We start from the raw sequence: 16,156 nt of genomic DNA on the forward strand, positions 1-16,156 counted from the left end.
GGAAAGAGTAACTCCCATTAAGTCGGTGGGTGCGCTCACCAGCACTCTGCCTGTGGGGGTGGGGGTGCTCCTGGTGCCTTCTATCCAGCCTGCCCCCACCCCCACTCTTGGGTGGGTCTCACTCAGTGCATTCAGTGCGGCCTACCTGGCTTTAAGGCCGCAGCTCGCCCCCACCCTCAATCCCCAGCAGAGGCGGCGGAACTCACGATCATCTTCTTGTAGAGACCGTAGTGCAGGACCAGACTATGGGTCAGTGCCAAGCGGTGAGGCTTCATAGGGTGCCCGGCCCCTGGGAGTAGAGAAGAGAGTTCGTCAGTGCCCCCAGCCTCCACCCCTCCGCGTCCCGAACCCCTCGGGTGCCACCTTGTTCCCTCACCGTAGTGGAAGTTGCCCACGTCCGGGTCGTAGAAATAGGCCACGGTTTTGGCCATGGTGCCCGCGGGACCAGGCCCCGCGCCTCCCCGTGCCTCTTCTGATAGATGTTTCTTCCACATCTTGTACTCTTTGCTCTGCGGAACCGGGAATCCAGGCCCCGCCTCCTTTAGGCCACGCCCAGGCCACGCCCCCTGCGGCTAGTTCTGGGCGTGAGCGTCTGGGCTTGGGCAGAAGACAGGTGGCATCGATTCTGGGATGCCAGGGCCATTTCCTCCCAGACGGGGGGCAAATCCTCGAGAAGCCGAGACATCCCGTCCAGCCACCTGTCCTAAACCGGGTGCAGGCCGTGGTCACCTCTCTAGAAGGCTCGGGAGAGCCGGCCACACCGCCCCTCTCGGGTGCAGAAAGCCGGCTTCCCCCGGCCACTGGGAAGATTCCTGGCTATCCACCCGGCCGGGGTATCTAGGGGCAGGAGCCGCGCCGGGCGTGCGGGATAGACTAGAGAACACGCTCGCCTGACTGCCTCGCCACCCCACCCGGACCCAGGCTCGGCGCCGCACACTCCCCGGGGGGGCCGGCGCAGTCACGCGCACACCACATTTGCGTTCACGAGCGCGCAAGGCCCTCGCTCTCCGCCCCGCACACCTGCGCTCCGCCCCCTGGTCCTGGGCCGGCGTCGGGCGAAGGCTTTTGGGAACCCAGAGTGGCTTCGGCGGCGCACCCCATCTCTTCCCCTTTCCGGGGCCGGAGTTGTCGGGAATCTGCCGCTGCTCCCAGCCAGGCGACATCCCTCTCCATCCTTCCCTCCCCCCCGCCTGCCGCGGCACCGGTATCTGCAGCCGCAGCCCGGAGCCGGTGAGGCGGCGAAGGGGGGAGGGGAAGGAAGAGAGGGATGAGAGCCGGGAGGGCGTCGGGGGCCCTGAGCCGGACTAGGACGCCCCTGGAGCCGGAACCCGAGCAGGAGCCGGAGCCGGAGCCAGAACCAAACCACCGGTACTGGGTGGGCCAGGTGGTCAGAATGGGAGGAACCGAAAGGGGGGCGGGTGCTGGAGTACAGATTAGAGAGGGGCTGCAGAGGCCTGGCTCAGGCCGGGGCCGAGGAGGTGCGGACGCTGACTCAGGCGCGATTCTTGCGCTGACCGCCAGCGAATTCCGTCCCATCTCGCTCTGTAGTGTCCTTGGAAGGGACGGGAGCGCAGGACAAACTGGAAAGGGGAACGCTGTGGGCGTCGGGAAAGCGGGAGCAGGGGAGAGGGCTTGCGCAGCCGCGGTCTAGCACCACTGGCTCTGACCAGCACCCCAGGCCCGGACAGCTCCCTGGTGTGTGTGAAAAGGCTTGCCTGTCAGATCCTGAGGATGGCATTTCTATCCCTCCCCGAACCCTAGCTGCAGCCCTCAAACCCCGGGAGGCGCCCTGGCCCGCGCTCGCCCCCCAGGGCCTCATGGCGGAACCACAGCCTGACCTGGAGCCACCCCAACATGGGCTGTACATGCTCTTCCTGCTTGTGCTGGTCTTCTTCCTCATGGGCCTCGTGGGCTTCATGATCTGCCACGTGCTCAAGAAGAAGGGTTACCGCTGCCGCACATCCAGGGGCTCGGAGCCTGATGACACCCAGCTCCAGCCCCGTGAGTGAGGAGCCTCGAACCCGGCTCAGTCATCTTTTTCCTTACCCTTGTCCCCACACCTCTGTCTGCCTTCCTGGCCAACAGACCCAGTCAAGTCCCAACCAAGCCTTCAAAAGGCCTAGTGATGCTTCCTTGGGTCAGCAAGTGAGGTGACACCGCCCTGAAAGCAAGGCTAGAGAAGGCAGCATGGGTGGGTAGGGCCCGCTGATGGTGATCTTGGGCTCCCATTGACTTCTCATCTTTTCTGCCTTGGCCCCTGAAATGCTAATGCCCAGCAGGATGACCAATAGGCACACGGTTATATCTTGAGCAATAGGCCACAGGAGCCACCTGGTAATGTCCCCCAAAGCTGACTCACTTCCAATTCCTTGTCAACCTTTTTCTTCCTTTAGCTGACGATGATGACATGAATGAGGACACAGTAGAGAGAATTGTTCGCTGTATCATCCAAAATGAAGGTGGGTGTAAGCGCCCCACCCCCCACCCCCTGACTTTCTCTTGCCCTGACCTCCACCTCCACTGACTCCTTCTTTTCCTTCTCCCCTCAGCCAATGCTGAGGCCTTGAAGGAGATGCTGGGGGACAGTGAAGGAGAAGGGACAGTGCAGCTGTCCAGGTGAGCTGGAAACAAAGGCCAGCATGACTTAGCTTGCCTTGGAGAGTACCCTCTCCTCCAGCACAATCCTCTCCCAGTCTCCTCGCATGTTTGGGGTCGGGGGAGGGCAAAGCTGGCTAACCTATAGGAAGAAAGACGTTTACATAGAAATCTCAAGTCCTTCAAATCATACCTCCCTTCTGGATATCATCAAGCTTTCCATTCACCCTTTGTGCCACTCCTTTGGGTTAAGCACTGCCCTCTTCTTAGAAAACAGCTCTGGGAAGGAGAACACGTGATCACTACCATCTTAATATTGAGTTTATTGGATAAAGACAGAAAAGAATGTTGGGGCCTGGGGAAAGTGGGCATCTGGAGGCTTAAGGAGCACGCCGAAAGAACAGAACAAACAGAACAAACAGAAGAGAAATGGAAATGTCACCCCTGCTCCCTTCCTCTCTACTGTCCAGCGTGGATGCCACTTCCAGTCTGCAGGATGGAGCCCCCTCCCATCATCACACAGTGCACCTGGGCTCTGCAGCCCCTTGCATCCACTGCAGCCGCAACAAGAGGCCCCCACTTGTCCGTCAGGGACGCTCCAAGGAAGGAAAGAGCCGTGGCCGGCCTGGGGAGACCACCGTTTTCTCTGTGGGCAGGTGGGGATAGAGTGCCGTAGGGGGGAGGTTGAGGTGGGGGGTTCCTGACTCCAAAGGTGGGCCCCACCTCTCTACTCCTGGATTGTGACCTACAGCAAGAGTAGGTTATACAATATGCCCCACAATCTGACATCTCCACTGCCCAAGGCTAGAGGGAAGTGGCCATCAAACCAAAGATATCCCTGGTTGGAGGGGAGGGCCAAGCAGCCCCCGAGTTGTGATCCTAAGACCCAGTGTTCCCTTCCCTCCCAGGTTCCGGGTGACACACATTGAGAGGCGCTATGGACTGCATGAGCATCATGATGGCTCCCCCACAGACAGGAGCTTGGGCTCTAGTGGGGGGCAGGACCCAGGGGGCAGCCAAGGGTCTGGGGAAGGGCAGTCCAGGGCAGGGATGCCAGCCATTGAAAGCCTGCCCCCTGAGAGGCCACAGCCCCAGGCCCTTGCCAGCCCCGCAATGCAGAATGGACTCAGGGACAGCAACCTAGTCCCTTGTGCACTTGGAGGGAACCCTGGAGCCCCTGCAGAGTCACCGCTGGCGGCTGGAGGGAGGGGCCCAAGCCCAGGGCTGGCCAGTCAAGAGGCCAATGGACAGCCAAACAAACCGGACACATCAGATCACCAGGTATGAAGACATGGCCAGGGCTGTGATGGGCTGAGCTATTACTGCCCTTTACTCTGGGGATGGGGTGCACTGATATGACTCACACCCTGTTCTCCTACTGTTGACCCCTCCTCTCAGGTGTCTCCAGCACGGGGAGCAAAAGGTGTGTGAGGTAAGTGTGCCTGGGCTTCAAGTCAGATAACCTCCTCCTCCCACCCCCTACTTACATTACTTAAGCCCACTGGCTGGCTGCCTGTACCCCTCAAGGTAAACTGCAGGCTTTTCCTTTGCTACCTAGTCTTTGGTTTGGTGGTGGGGAGCAGGCATGTGCTCCAGGGAACAGGGAAGGTGCCACAGCCTCCAGGGGAAAGCTGGAATTCAACTTGACTGGGAGGCAACACCATTACCCTTCCTCTTCCCCAAGCCTCCTTCTTCATTGCCGAAGAACTACCAGTTGCAGAGCCAGGGGCTGGGTGGCCATGAAGCCCCTCCTTTCCACTGGACAGCACTGCCCCCAGCTGAGGGACCGGTCCTAATCGGTCTCAGCCTGGAGGACATTGGGAGAAGGCACCCACCCCCACCCCTATCCCTGGCCCTCAGTCCCCTTTCCTTGCCTGCCAACAGGCTGCCTGACCCACGTTCCCCATTACCTTGCTCCATATGCTAGAGTGTGGCAACTGGGATCAGGCCCCCTAAAGCAATAGCACCTTAGGCCCCCTGCCCTTTATTCACTGTCAATAAATCTGCTCAGACCATTACAGTTGTTTCACATAATGGCTCCAACTCCTTCTGACAGGTCCGCCCCGTCCCAGCCCCCAAGCCCTGTGGTCCTGGCATCTGGAGTGGGGTGGGTCACAGAGCCAGGGTGGAGACACACTGTCCAGAGCCACTCAAGACTTTGGGGGATGGGGTCCAGCCCCAGATATTTCAGGGTATTTCACCACTTTAGAGCTGGAGTGGTGGAAAAAAAGAAAGGGATAGTTCAAGCCCTAGAGACAGTAAGAGAACGGACAATGTGGGGAAAAGGAGGAGTCCCAGACCCAGAATTGGGAAAGGGGCAGTTTCTACCCCTGGAGATAAGAGCAGAAATGGGGGGGGATTCCAGCTTCTGGTTGTGTCACTCCAGATCACTGAAGGGAGGTCTCTGACAGCACGGAGACAGGGCAGCAGCAGCATCTCTGGGGGCAGTAGTACCCCTGGCTTCAGGTGAGGGGATCTGGACGGCCAGGATCTGGGGCTTTAGCTGGTGGGGGAGGCGGTGGACGCATCTGTAGGGAACACGTAGTCAGGGCTCCAGAGGCCTCTATTGGGGATGTCCCTGTTCATTCCCTCAGCCCTACAGACCAAACAGGACAAGTTGGAATGACCCCTCTCTACACAGTCTCCTCCAGGGAGAGGCTCTTACCGGCCTGAGTCGAGGCGCCATCATGTCCAGGGGTCCAGGACAGTCCAGGTCTTGGTCTGGAAACAGGAACCACAAGTTAGTCTTCAGACTTTGTTTTATTCACTGCTATATCGTCAGCACTTAAGACAGTGACCCTCTGTAAATACTTGTTGAATTAACAAATAGTCACCAACTTGGCCATAGAGTCCATCAGTCTGTCCATCCTCAACACTTACGGGCACCTACTGTATAATCAACCTTGCACAAGCTTTCAGAGAGGGGGAGGTGGGATCCACAGCACCCCCACCCCCAGTGGTTGCCTGGAATCCAATAATGAAACCCAACAAGCACAATGAATGAGTGCTGAATCATTCCAAGTGAGCTATGGAAGGAGGCTCTGTGAAGAGTGTAAGTACCGGAAGGCTTTAGCAAAGGTGAACACTTCAAGAAGGAAAATTATGGCACAAACCCAGGTGTTTGCAACATTCAAAAAGACTTAAGAGCAGAGGATGTGTATTGGGAAAACACTGTAGAAGAAGCTGGCTAATTTTTAAAAGAATGAGAACAAAGCCATGGCTTGCATGCTTGCTATGAGCCAGGCACAATGCTGGACACTCTACAGACAGCTTTTTAAAAAAAATGATTTTATTAATTTCAGAGAGGAAGGGAAACGGGGAGAGAGAGATAGAAACATCAATGATAAGAGAGAATCATTAATCAGCTGCCTCCTGCACGCCCCCCACTGGGGATTGAGCCCACAACCTGGGCATGTGCCCTTGACTGGAATCAAACCCGGGACCTTTCGGTCCGCAGGCTGACACTCTATCCACTGAGCCAAACCGGCTAGGGCTCTACAGACATCTTTTAACTCACAACAACTCCACTCTGTAAAGACCCGGACATGTTAAACTTTTCACCCCAAATCACACACCAGGGAGTCACGGAGTGGAGTGGGAACACTGGGCCTGGCCTCACAGCCCAAGCTCTCCTCACTCTCACGCTTCAATGAGCCTGATGGCAGAGGTTCCCAAGGGCGAGGAGAAGAGCCAAGCGTAACCCAGGCATCCCAAGATTCCTCCTTCCGGCCTCTGTCCCTCCCCAAACCCCTAGTTCCCTCTACTTACCCCCAGACAGGACAGGTGCCGGGGCCCCATCCAGGGCAGAGGTGGGTGCAGGAGGGGAGAAGCTGGGAGGAGAAGGGGATGGCAGCACCTGAGGATGAGGGGGCATAGTTATTTCCGGCACATGGGAAGGTTTCACCAGCGTGTCCTCTCATCCCATCTTCGGTTCCTGTCCCATCACTCCCCAGTACCAAGAGTGCCAAATGCTTGTATCTGGGTGGGGGTTGTAGCTGATGCTCATTTCCATAGCCAATGTGTACTGACACTATGTCCCAGGCATTCTGCTAGCACTCCATGTGCACCAATTCATTCAGTCCTCACCGCCACCCCATGAGACAGGGATCTTTACGATTCCTATATTAGGGGCAAGGCTCAGATTAAGCCATCTATCCAAAATCAGAGAACCAGTTACCGGCAGAGTCCTGGCTAGAGCCAGCGTCTCCTGACTTCCTCTCCTATGCTCTTCCCGCTGCATTATAACAATAGGTCATGTATTTTATTTTTTAATTTAATTTAATTTACTTTTGTTAATCCTTACCCGAGGATATTTTTCCATTGATCTTTTAGAGAGAGTGGGAGAGGGAAATACAGAAACATTGATGTGAGAGAAACACATCGATTGGTTGCCTCCTGCAGGCGCCCTGACCAGGGCCCGGGCTGGGGTGGAGCCTGCGACCAAGATACATGCCCTTGACTGGAATCGAACCCAGGACCCTTTGGTCTGCAGGTCAATGCTCTACCCACTGAGCCAAACCAGCTGCAGCAGTTCTCAATCTGTGGGTCGCGACACCTTTGGGGGTCAAAAGACCCTTTCACAGCGGTCGCCTAAGGCCATCCTGCATATCAGATATTTACATTACAATTCATAACAGTAGCAAAATTACAGTTATGAAGTAGCAACGAAAACAATTTTATGGTTGGGGGTCACAACATGAGGAACTGTATTTAAAGGGCCAGAAGGTTGAGAACCACTGAGCTAGGGCAAGTACTGTATTTTAAAGCACCTCCTATGGGCCTCCGAGCTAAGGGCTTTACCGCCATTATCCATAGTCAGGATAGTTAGCCTGCTGAAGTAGGTATTATTCCCATTTGACACGTAAAGAAAGAAGCTCAGTGAGGTCACACAACTGCCCAAGGTAATGTAATAGGCATCAGAACTCAGATCTATCTAGCACTAAAGTAGCACCACCAGACTCTTAGGAAGACTGCCTTGGTTTCCCTTTTCTCAGCCCAGCCAGAGGAGATGGGGAGGCCCAAGCCACTATGGGAGGTCAACCTGGAGAGGGGAGGGAGCATTAAGATGAACATGGGGCCTCAATGGAATAGGAGGGTCAACTCAGGGTCCTCACCTGTTCAGGGTCTGAAGACTCAGAAGGCCCTAGGGGACCAAGCAGCTCCTCCACCAGCAGGGAGGGGAAGACCCCCACATGGCCCCCAAATTCTCCCCTCCAGAAGCCGTCATCCACTCCATCCTGGGCCCGGGGCAGCAGGCGGATGAGTGCCCCCTCGGGGAAGCTCAGCTCCTCTGCGCTCTGTCCCGTGTAGCTGTACAGGGCACGAGCCAGAAATGCTGCAGAAACGCGGGAGAGGTGGTGAGGGGTGGAGGTCGTGGTGGTGCCCAGGACCATGACACCTTAGGGTCACAACCACTCAGTAACTCTTCTCCATACCCAGCATCCTCTGACCCAGAATTCTCCTTGCTTACCTGTGGGCTCTGCCCCTAAGGGCATGCTGCTGTCCTGGCCGCTCTCAGAGAAGGAGAGGTCGGGGAAGTTGAGATAGCGCTCGGGAACAAAGCCGACTTCGCTGTGCTGGTTCCGAGCCTGCTCACCCAGCAATGAGAACAGACAATATCCACGGCCCTGACCCTCCTCTACTCAGGCTTCTAGCTCTGCCTGGCTGAGTCCTTGTGGGCCACAGGGAAGTCCCTCCCACTGCCCCGAACTCCCAAGGTCAGAGCCCAGGGTCCATACCCACCTTGACCCATTCGTCGGCATCTCCCTCCTCTAGGACCTCCAGCCACTCGCCTTCTGTGATGGTCAGCTCATCCTCATGTCCTGCCTTGGCCCCACAAGGAAGGATTTAGGACTTGGCTGTCCCCGATCCCTGCCCATCTGAGGTCCCCACCCCCCAGTTCACACCTGATAGCCAAACACCACATGTGCGGAGCAGGGGAAGGGTCTGGTGGCCAGGGCTGGGGGGACAGGCTCCTCAAAGAGCTCTCCAGTCTCCTCACAATCCTCAAAGTCAGAGAGCTCAGCATCCTCAGCCTGGAGGGAGGGGAACAGAGAACAGTCGTCACTGTCACTCTCAAGCACCCATTGTATCTCCCTCTCCTCCATCCTCCAAGGGAGCACCACCCATCCGTTCACCAGATGTCACAAGAAAAATCGCCACAGGGCAGGGTAAGACTGATGGTGACTGCAGAGCTAGTGTCCTGGGCGCTTACTATGTGCCAGGCACAGTGCTAACTACGGATCTTATTTAAACTTCATCATAACCCACTGTTACTTTGTATAACTATTAACCTCATTTTACTTATGAGAAAACCGAGGCTCAGAAAGGTTAAGTCACTTCCCAATATCAAACAGCTCATAAGTGACAAATCACGTACGGTCTGTCCCCAGAACCTCGGCTCATAACCACCATCCTATACTCAATATGAGTTTGTTGAGGACTCTATGCTATAAACTATGTGAAGAATTATACGTAAGTGATTTCATTTAAGCCTCAGAACAACCCTTTGATTTAGGTACTGTTGAGATTCCCATTTTATTGGGCCTGCCCTCCACTAGGGACTTTTACCCTCCTGGGTGGGTGTGGGTAGGGAGCAGAAGGAACTCACCGTGGGAGAGAGGTCCCTCTGGGAGAGCCGGGCCTCGCTGAGCCGCTGCTCCTGCTCCACCTCGTCCTGGGCCTGGGTCATGGCTGGCTTCAGCCAGTGCTGTACATCCAGGCCAGCCTCCTGCAGCAGGGCCAGGCGGGCAGCTCCCTTCACCTGGCTCACCTGGCATGGGGAGGGGGTCAAGTCTGTGGCTGGGCTTGCTTTGGGGAGGTGAGTAGAGCCTGCCCAAATGTGCCCACCCTCTACCTCCTGCCTACCTCCTCCCACCATCAGACAGAGGAGAGGAGGAGGCTGTTGGCTGAGGAGGGAGGACCTCAGGACCCTAACCCCCAGGTGTCTCACCTGTGCCCGCAGGATGCTCTGCCTTACTTCATGCAGCCGCTGCTCTATGCTCAGAGCCTCCCGCTCTGGAGCCTGCTGCCGCCTCTGCTCCAGCCGCTGCAGCACCTGGATGGGTAGCAGGGGACGGGGTGATGGAGATGCTATGGGACACAACTTCCTATGGACCTGCCACTTTGCTAGTGGCTTCATATGCATCATATCATGTGATCTTCCCTATGGGGTGGGTGCTATTATAGTCCTGCTTTAATGATGAGGAACCAGGTGCAGAGAGGTTAAGTCACTCCCTTAGTCAGGGTTACATAACCTGGAAGCAACAGAGCAGGATTTGAACCCAGGTGGGTCTTGCTCCAAAAGCTGTGCTCTTAACTACTATGCCACACTGTTGGCTTAAAATACCTTTCCCTCCCCTCCTGCCTGCACTAGGACATCCCTAGTGACCCCAGGATCCCCATCTCTCAGATATCCTTGTCCACCCGTGACACCTGCACCCCCCTCCTCACCCGAAGCCCGTGGTTCTGGATCTTGTAGTCTCGGGCAGCTCGACTCGTCCAGCGCTGAACCTCTTTCTCCAGGTCACTCTCCCCAACCACACCTCCAGTAACCCCCTCCAGCTCCAAGGCACATACCTGAATGATGGGGGGAGGGGGACGAGGGCTGTGGGGAGAACCTGATGCTGCTCCTTCTGTACTCCCCTTCCCTCCCGTTCCCTCCTTTTTACTGCTCGCTGTCCTGACCGCCAGGGACAGGGACAAAGAGGTGGGGTACACACCTATGACCGTGGACACAGGTGTGCATTCATGTGAACACACACACAGAGAGCTCCAGAAATGGGATCCAAGTTGAGAGACAGATGTAGAATGAAGAGGATAGCGCAGTGAAGAGACAGAAAGGTGGAATTAGGTGTGTTAGTTTGTGCCTGGTGGGAGGGAGGTGAACTGGAGTCTGAAAACCCTCTCCATGGTTTAAGTTTACTAAGTTAATATCATCAGAAGGATAATGGGGATGGGCCGAAACTACAGTCCCCTTTACATCTGGCCTGGTTCCAACCCTCAGGGAGGTCTCACCTGGTCATTCCCTGCGGGCTGGAACCTCTGCGGCGGTATGGGGGAAAATACCTCGGGGTCTTGAAGAAAGAGCTTCAGATCCTGCTCCCAGCTTACCTACGGGTTGGAAGAAGCCAGTCAGTCATGAACTGGCTCCCTCTCCAAGCCTGTCCCCTCTTGGAGCAAGGACAAGGTGAGAAGAAAGGGAGCAGACACGCAGTGGGTATCTGTTTCGGAGAGAGAGTAAAGAGCATCTCTGGGGAGCTCGTACAGGGCACGGCCCCACCTGGGAGGCTGCCTGTGCTCCACGGCGGGCGTGGTCCAGGGCCGTCTCTGCTGCTTCCAGCTCTGTGCGACTCAGTGAGGTCAGGGGGTCCCTCAAATGTTCCGACAGCTCGCTGACCAGGGCCTGGAAAGAACCCCAAGATACTGACACCACCCTTCCCCCAGGCCTTTACCACAAAACAGGCTCTCTGTCCAGGTTTGGATGGGTGATGGGCATGAGGTATGGGAAAGAGGAAAGGAATAAGACACTATTAATTGCTTCTAATAATAAGCCCTAGTGTGCACAGTACTAAACCATTTAAAAAGCACTTTCCCATCCACTTTCTCCCTTGAGCCCCATTAGTCTTAAAAGGAGGCAGAGCAGGGCTTACTCCTGATGAAGAAACTGGGGTTCAGAGGGGTTAAGTGTCCTGTACAATGTCATGCAACCAGTCAGAAGCAGAACCAGAACCCAACTATGTATTTTCTACCGACTCTACGCAGGCTAGGTCCCTAACACCACCCAGCCTGCTGCTGGTGGGAAGCAGGGAAAGTCCTCCCCCCGGCTTTCCCACTGAGAGGCAGGGGGTCTAGGCTAGCACTGGCCTTGAGCAGCGCAGGCAGTTCCTCCTGGTAGTAGTGTTCAAGGTGGGCATTGGTGGACACCAAGTTGAGCAGGTACTCATTGCGGGCCACTTTCAGCTGCTGGGAGTACTGGGCCGATTGTGTGGAGAGCTAGGACGGAAAAACAGGGTGTCAACATGAACCCTGAACCCTTAGGGTCCTTCCAAGGCTAACCAGCTCCAGAATAGATTCTAACATTATTGAGATGCTTGACACTATTCTTGAAAATTTACACATCCTCCAGGGGCATCTGTGCACATCTACACTAATAAAAGGGTAACATGCTAATTAGACCAGACATCTTCCTGACGTCCTTCTGGACAAAACCACGGTGGTGGGAGCCAAGGCAGAGGTGGTTAGGGGCAATCAGGCCGGCAGGGGAGGGCAGTTAGGGGGCTATCAGGCCGGCAGGGGAGGGCAGTTAGGGGGCAACCAGGCCAGAGGGGAGCCATTAGGTGATCAGGCCGGCAGGGGAGCGACTGCCAGTTTAGGCCTGATCCCGCTAGCAGTCGGACATCCCCTGAGGGGTCCCAGATTGGAGAGGCTGCAGGCCGGGCTGAGGGACCCCCCTCCCCTGCCAAGCATGAATTTTGTGCACCGGGCCTCTAGTTTGAAATAAAATCCCAGCTGCTCTTTACCGTGGTCTACCAGGTCCAACAGGAGCTGGCCCCTGCAACCTCCCTGACCTCTTTCAGTGTCTGTCCCCTCGCTCACAGTGCTCTGGCCACACTGGCCATCTCTGAGTTCCTGGAGCCTACAAAGTTATTCCTGCCTCTGAGCCTTTGCACCATTTCCTCTCCCTGGAATGTTCTTCCCCTGGCCTTCTCATGATCTTTGCATGGCTGGCTCCTTCTTGACACTCAGGCCACCTGTTCAGAGAGGCTGTCCCTCTAAATTACAGCCCCTTGTTATCCTTTATCATAGCACCTTGTTTTATGTTCACTTAATGTGATTATTTGTTTTTTGGTTTTTTTACTATCTGTTTCTCCTGACCAGGCTATGAGGGCAGGAACTCCATTGGTAGTGTTCTCCACTGAATCCCAGTGTTTAGAACAGTGCTTAGTATACAGAAGTCCTCAATAAATGCATATTAAAAGAATGAAAAATAAAGGCACTATTTTCATTTTATAGATGAAGAAAATGAGCTCAAAGAAATCAAGTTAACCAAGGTCACCCACCGAGGAAAGAGGGAAGCCTGAATGCATCTCAGTCTCTCACACTTATGCCCCTGGGTTGCAAACCACTTGTCTACTCTACCCACCCCTTCCCTGCCCCAATATGCGCCTGCATCTCCGAACCTTGGTGCTGAGTTTCTGGAGACTGGTCCGGGTGTGGAAGAGCCCATGGTCACTTCGGTTCAGCCTATGCAGGAAAGAGAAGAGTTAAGATTAGGCCACTCCTTCACCCCCACCCCAGGCTACTAACTCCCTATGACCCCACCTGGCTTGGACATCAGCCGCCTTCTCCTGTACCAATGCCCACACACGTTCCCGCTGCCCATACAGCTTCTGACTTCGGCTCAGCTCCCGGACAGACTGCAGCACCTCAGCCTGTGCCCTCTGGAGGTTCTCTGCTCCCTAGGGGAGTGGACACACAGAGTCCTGACCCAGACCATCTACAGCCCTGAGCCAGCCCTTCCTTCACCCCGTCAACTGAGCCATACCTTCCTCAGCAACTGCTCCTTGGCACTCCGTCCTGTGCCCCCTGCCAGGTCACGGTATCGGTCAGACGCCTGGAGCCGGGCTTGGCCCCCAGCCACGGTGGCATCCAGCAGACAGCGCCAGGCACCAAACACCATCCTGCCTCTCCCCAGAGAAGGTCTGTGTTGAGGAGGGGCGCACTACAAAGCTTCACAAGACACCCACCCCCAACACCATGGGAGAAGGAGTGCTTTCCCATCCCCCTTGTCTGGGAGCCCTCAATCGATCAGCCCATTAGCTCAGCCACAAGGATCACTCATGCCCTCCACCCCCACCTACAGTGTCCTTGCTAGGTCAGCTCCTCTCCCGCTGCTGTGTCAGCTCACATGCCCTCCTCTCTCACTGGGCCTTCATCCCCACAGGTTCCTGGGGTTGAGCCCTCATCCCTTCTTGGTCCCTTGCCCTCCCCCTCCATGGGACCCACCTGCTGTCTATCTCTCCGCTCCGGTAGCCTTCCCTCTTCAGGAATGGCCCAGCCAGTTTCTGGAGTGCCTGGAGGAAAAGTCATCAGACCCAGGTCCCTTTCCAAGACTCCCCCCAACTGGGAGAATATGGGATGAGAATATAATAATGCCACTCACCAGATGTATATTATGTGCCTCTCACTTTGTAAGTGTTTTACAGGCACTAACTTATTCCACCCTTACAACAACCCTACATGAAAGAACAATTATTGTTATTCCCATTTTACAGAGAAAGAAATTGAGGCCAAGAAAGGTTATGTAACTTGAACACTACTACCAGAGTAGTCCAACATCTAATAAATGGCACAAAAGGGATTTGATAGAAATCTGCCTGACTCTAGGCATTTGCTCGTGACCAGAACAGGAGTATGTGTAGAGGTGTAAAGGAGGCTAGAACAAAAGGGTAGGCTTAGAGGGAAAGGAGTCCCATACCTGCCCATACTCCCGTTCAATGGCTGCCCTCTGCTTGCTGTAGGATCTGTGGAGATGGGAGGTAGAAGTGGGTAGGGAAGGGGATGTTACTATTTGGTCCTTTTCTTCTACCCCTAATCCTTTGCTCAGCCAGGGCAGGAGGAAGAGGGGAGCCAGGCCTAGAGTGTGCACCAGGAGGCAATGAGACTACAGAGAGTCCTTGAGATCACCGCAGGCAGCTGGAACACAGGTCAACCTCATCTCATTGCTCAGGGCCTCAGCAGGATCCTCCCCACCCTTGGAGAACCATCTGTGGACTTGCAGGTGAGGACTGATGGGGGCCTGGGTACACTGCCAGCCTTCCAACAGGTCTGGAAGAGGGAGGGGGTTTCTGTCCTAAGAGTAGAGGGAGGGTCCCTGTGCGTTTATGCATGTATTGGGGTGGGAGGAATCTCGTATCTGGAGAGGCAGGCCTAGGGTGAGGGCTGTGAATGGGCTAAGTTTGGCGAGCTCTTCACGCCAGCTTCTCCCCCACCCCACCCCCCAGCCCCAAGTACGTCGGAGAAGAGGCGGAGCGCGACCGGGAAGATGGGGTTACGCGGAGGGGGACAGCGTCTACCTGATGTCCTCCAGCAGATCCGCCTCCCGCTGCTGCCGAGCCTGAAGGATGCTCAGCTGCTCCAGGAAGCGAAGCTTCACCTCCTGGGCCGGCTTCACCTTCGGGGGTAAGAAAAAGATGAAGACCCCTGGCGCGGGGGCCTGAAAAACACCCCGCGCGGGCAGCGGTGAGGAGGCGGGGCCGGGGAGGGGCCGAGCTGCTTCCTTGGTTACTTCTGGGTCGGGCTCGGACCCCTTCCTACTACTCGTCCCCCACCGCGAGTCGGGTGCCCCCTGGGTCCCACCACAACCCCATCCCGCCCAGAGCCCCCGTCCCAGACCAAGCTCACTTTTCGGGAGGGCGGCTGCATCTCCGTTCCAGCCCCGGCAGCGACTCGACTCCGGAACTCCAGGAAGCCCCGCCCACTCAGAAGCCCCGCCCCGGGCCCGGCCAGGCCCCGCCCTCACCCGCCCACGTCTGGTCCAGCTGCGCGTAGGGCGGCGAGACGCTAGGGGGCCGCGGAGGAAGAAACCTCAGTTACAGCTTCCAATACCCCAAAAGGGTCCGGGCCGCTGGGTGGACGCCGCGTCCGCTGGGCGGTAGGGGGAACCCCAGGTTTCTGAGTCAAGACGCCTGGGTACTATTTCTAGTGGAGCCGCTGACTCAACCCGTAATTATTTCTAATTAATCATTTACATATGCAGATCGCCAGTCCCAGGCTCAAAGGGTGAAGAATGGCGACCAGGGAAACTGAGTCACTGGATGCCTGGGTGCAGTTTGTCTGACGAGGGAAACAGGGCTGGTCCCAGACCTTCTCTCACTTCCCACTGAACTGGAAAAGCCAGAGTGCGCTGAGGTAAGAAAGATGCCTGGAGCCAGAAAGGAACCAGTCCCAGAAGAAAAGACAGGTGCAACCAAGACCAGGGGAAACTAAAAGACACCCGTGAGTGGGTGTGAGCTGAGAGGTGAGCGTGGGGCCTTGCGGGCCAGAATGCCCCAGTCACCTTTAGGGTCTGCCCTTCAGCCCCCACACAGCTTTCTGAGGCTCCACACACCCTTTCTTTAAAAAAAAATTTTTTTTTTAATGTATTTGTATTGATTTCAGAGAGGAATGGAAGTGAAGAGATAGAAACATCAATGAAGAGAGAGAATCATAGATTCGGCTGCTGGGGATCGAGACCGCTTTGACCTGAAACCTTTTGATGCAGGGGAGATGCTCCAACCAACTCAGCCACAGAGGCCAGGCAGTACCTCAAACTTTTTTTTTTTTAAACCACATAACGCTTCACGAATTTGCGTGTCATCCTTGCGCAGGGGCCATGCTAATCTTCTCTGTATCTTTCCAATTTTAGTATATGTGCTGCCGAAGCGAGCACAGTACCTCAAGCTTTTAAAAACTGCTCCTTCAACCTGATTCTTCCCCAGTCAGCTACCTCAGGTAACATAGAAATGGTACTACTCTCCATCCAGTTGGGAAAGTCAGAAACCCAGGGTCAGTGTGCCTT

At 55.7% G+C, this 16,156-nt stretch overlaps 3 protein-coding genes across 4 annotated transcripts in view; 1 reads left to right on the top strand and 2 right to left on the bottom strand.

Moving 5' to 3' along the window:
* The window catches only part of HDAC3 (histone deacetylase 3), a 15,241-nt gene extending 14,785 nt beyond the window's left edge, over nt 1–456 (bottom strand). Inside the window, exons 1-2 of the mRNA XM_006776964.2 lie at nt 377–456; nt 207–289 (exon numbers count right to left, since the gene is read on the bottom strand). Coding sequence (XP_006777027.1) covers nt 207–289; nt 377–431 — 138 coding nt within the window. The 5' untranslated portion in view covers nt 432–456. The remainder of the gene's footprint in view (nt 1–206; nt 290–376) is intronic.
* A 151-nt stretch (nt 457–607) lies between these two features.
* Nucleotides 608–4,613, top strand: RELL2 (RELT like 2). Of its 2 annotated transcripts, XM_006776966.2 has the most exons (8): nt 609–1,368; nt 1,762–2,001; nt 2,394–2,459; nt 2,550–2,616; nt 3,066–3,251; nt 3,504–3,876; nt 3,994–4,027; nt 4,280–4,613. In XM_006776966.2, the coding sequence occupies exons 2-7, from the start codon at nt 1,818–1,820 to the stop codon at nt 4,024–4,026; spliced, it is 909 nt and encodes a 302-aa protein (XP_006777029.1). In that variant the 5' UTR covers nt 609–1,368; nt 1,762–1,817; the 3' UTR covers nt 4,027; nt 4,280–4,613. The 2 variants fall into 2 exon arrangements, with proteins under 2 accessions (XP_006777030.1, XP_006777029.1); XM_006776967.2 differs by lacking the exons at nt 3,994–4,027; nt 4,280–4,613 and having other exon boundaries at nt 608–1,368; nt 3,504–3,882.
* FCHSD1 (FCH and double SH3 domains 1) lies at nt 4,549–15,067 on the bottom strand. Its single transcript, XM_006776965.2, has 20 exons — nt 15,001–15,067; nt 14,673–14,770; nt 14,075–14,120; nt 13,603–13,670; nt 13,142–13,277; nt 12,919–13,055; nt 12,777–12,840; nt 11,461–11,589; nt 10,877–10,999; nt 10,612–10,707; nt 10,048–10,173; nt 9,548–9,652; nt 9,206–9,367; nt 8,502–8,630; nt 8,338–8,421; nt 8,066–8,183; nt 7,710–7,930; nt 6,364–6,451; nt 5,261–5,316; nt 4,549–5,123 (listed from the first exon to the last, which is right to left on the bottom strand). The coding sequence occupies exons 1-20, from the start codon at nt 15,019–15,021 to the stop codon at nt 5,058–5,060; spliced, it is 2,073 nt and encodes a 690-aa protein (XP_006777028.1). The 5' UTR covers nt 15,022–15,067; the 3' UTR covers nt 4,549–5,057.
* Between the last annotated feature and the right edge of the window lie 1,089 nt (nt 15,068–16,156).

The sequence above is a fragment of the Myotis davidii genome, unplaced genomic scaffold (genome assembly GCF_000327345.1).
Source record: "Myotis davidii unplaced genomic scaffold, ASM32734v1 scaffold89, whole genome shotgun sequence".
In the NCBI taxonomy this organism is placed as follows: Eukaryota; Metazoa; Chordata; class Mammalia; order Chiroptera; family Vespertilionidae; genus Myotis; species Myotis davidii.

What these genes read in the sequence shown, in the direction of transcription:
- FCHSD1 (XM_006776965.2), bottom strand. Translation starts at nt 15,021, where the DNA reads ATGCAGCCGCCCTCCCGAAAA. An exon ending in TGCAGCCGCCCTCCCGAAAA is followed by an intron (nt 14,771 to 15,000) that starts GTGAGCTTGGTC and finishes TTACCCCCGAAG; the next exon opens with GTGAAGCCGGCCCAGGAGGT. An exon ending in AGCCCGCAGGGAATGACCAG is followed by an intron (nt 10,174 to 10,611) that starts GTGAGACCTCCC and finishes CCCATCATTCAG; the next exon opens with GTATGTGCCTTGGAGCTGGA.
- RELL2 (XM_006776966.2), top strand. Translation starts at nt 1,818, where the DNA reads ATGGCGGAACCACAGCCTGACCTGGAGCCACCCCAACATGGGCTGTAC. An exon ending in TGACACCCAGCTCCAGCCCC is followed by an intron (nt 2,002 to 2,393) that starts GTGAGTGAGGAG and finishes TTCTTCCTTTAG; the next exon opens with CTGACGATGATGACATGAAT. An exon ending in GGGACAGTGCAGCTGTCCAG is followed by an intron (nt 2,617 to 3,065) that starts GTGAGCTGGAAA and finishes TCTACTGTCCAG; the next exon opens with CGTGGATGCCACTTCCAGTC.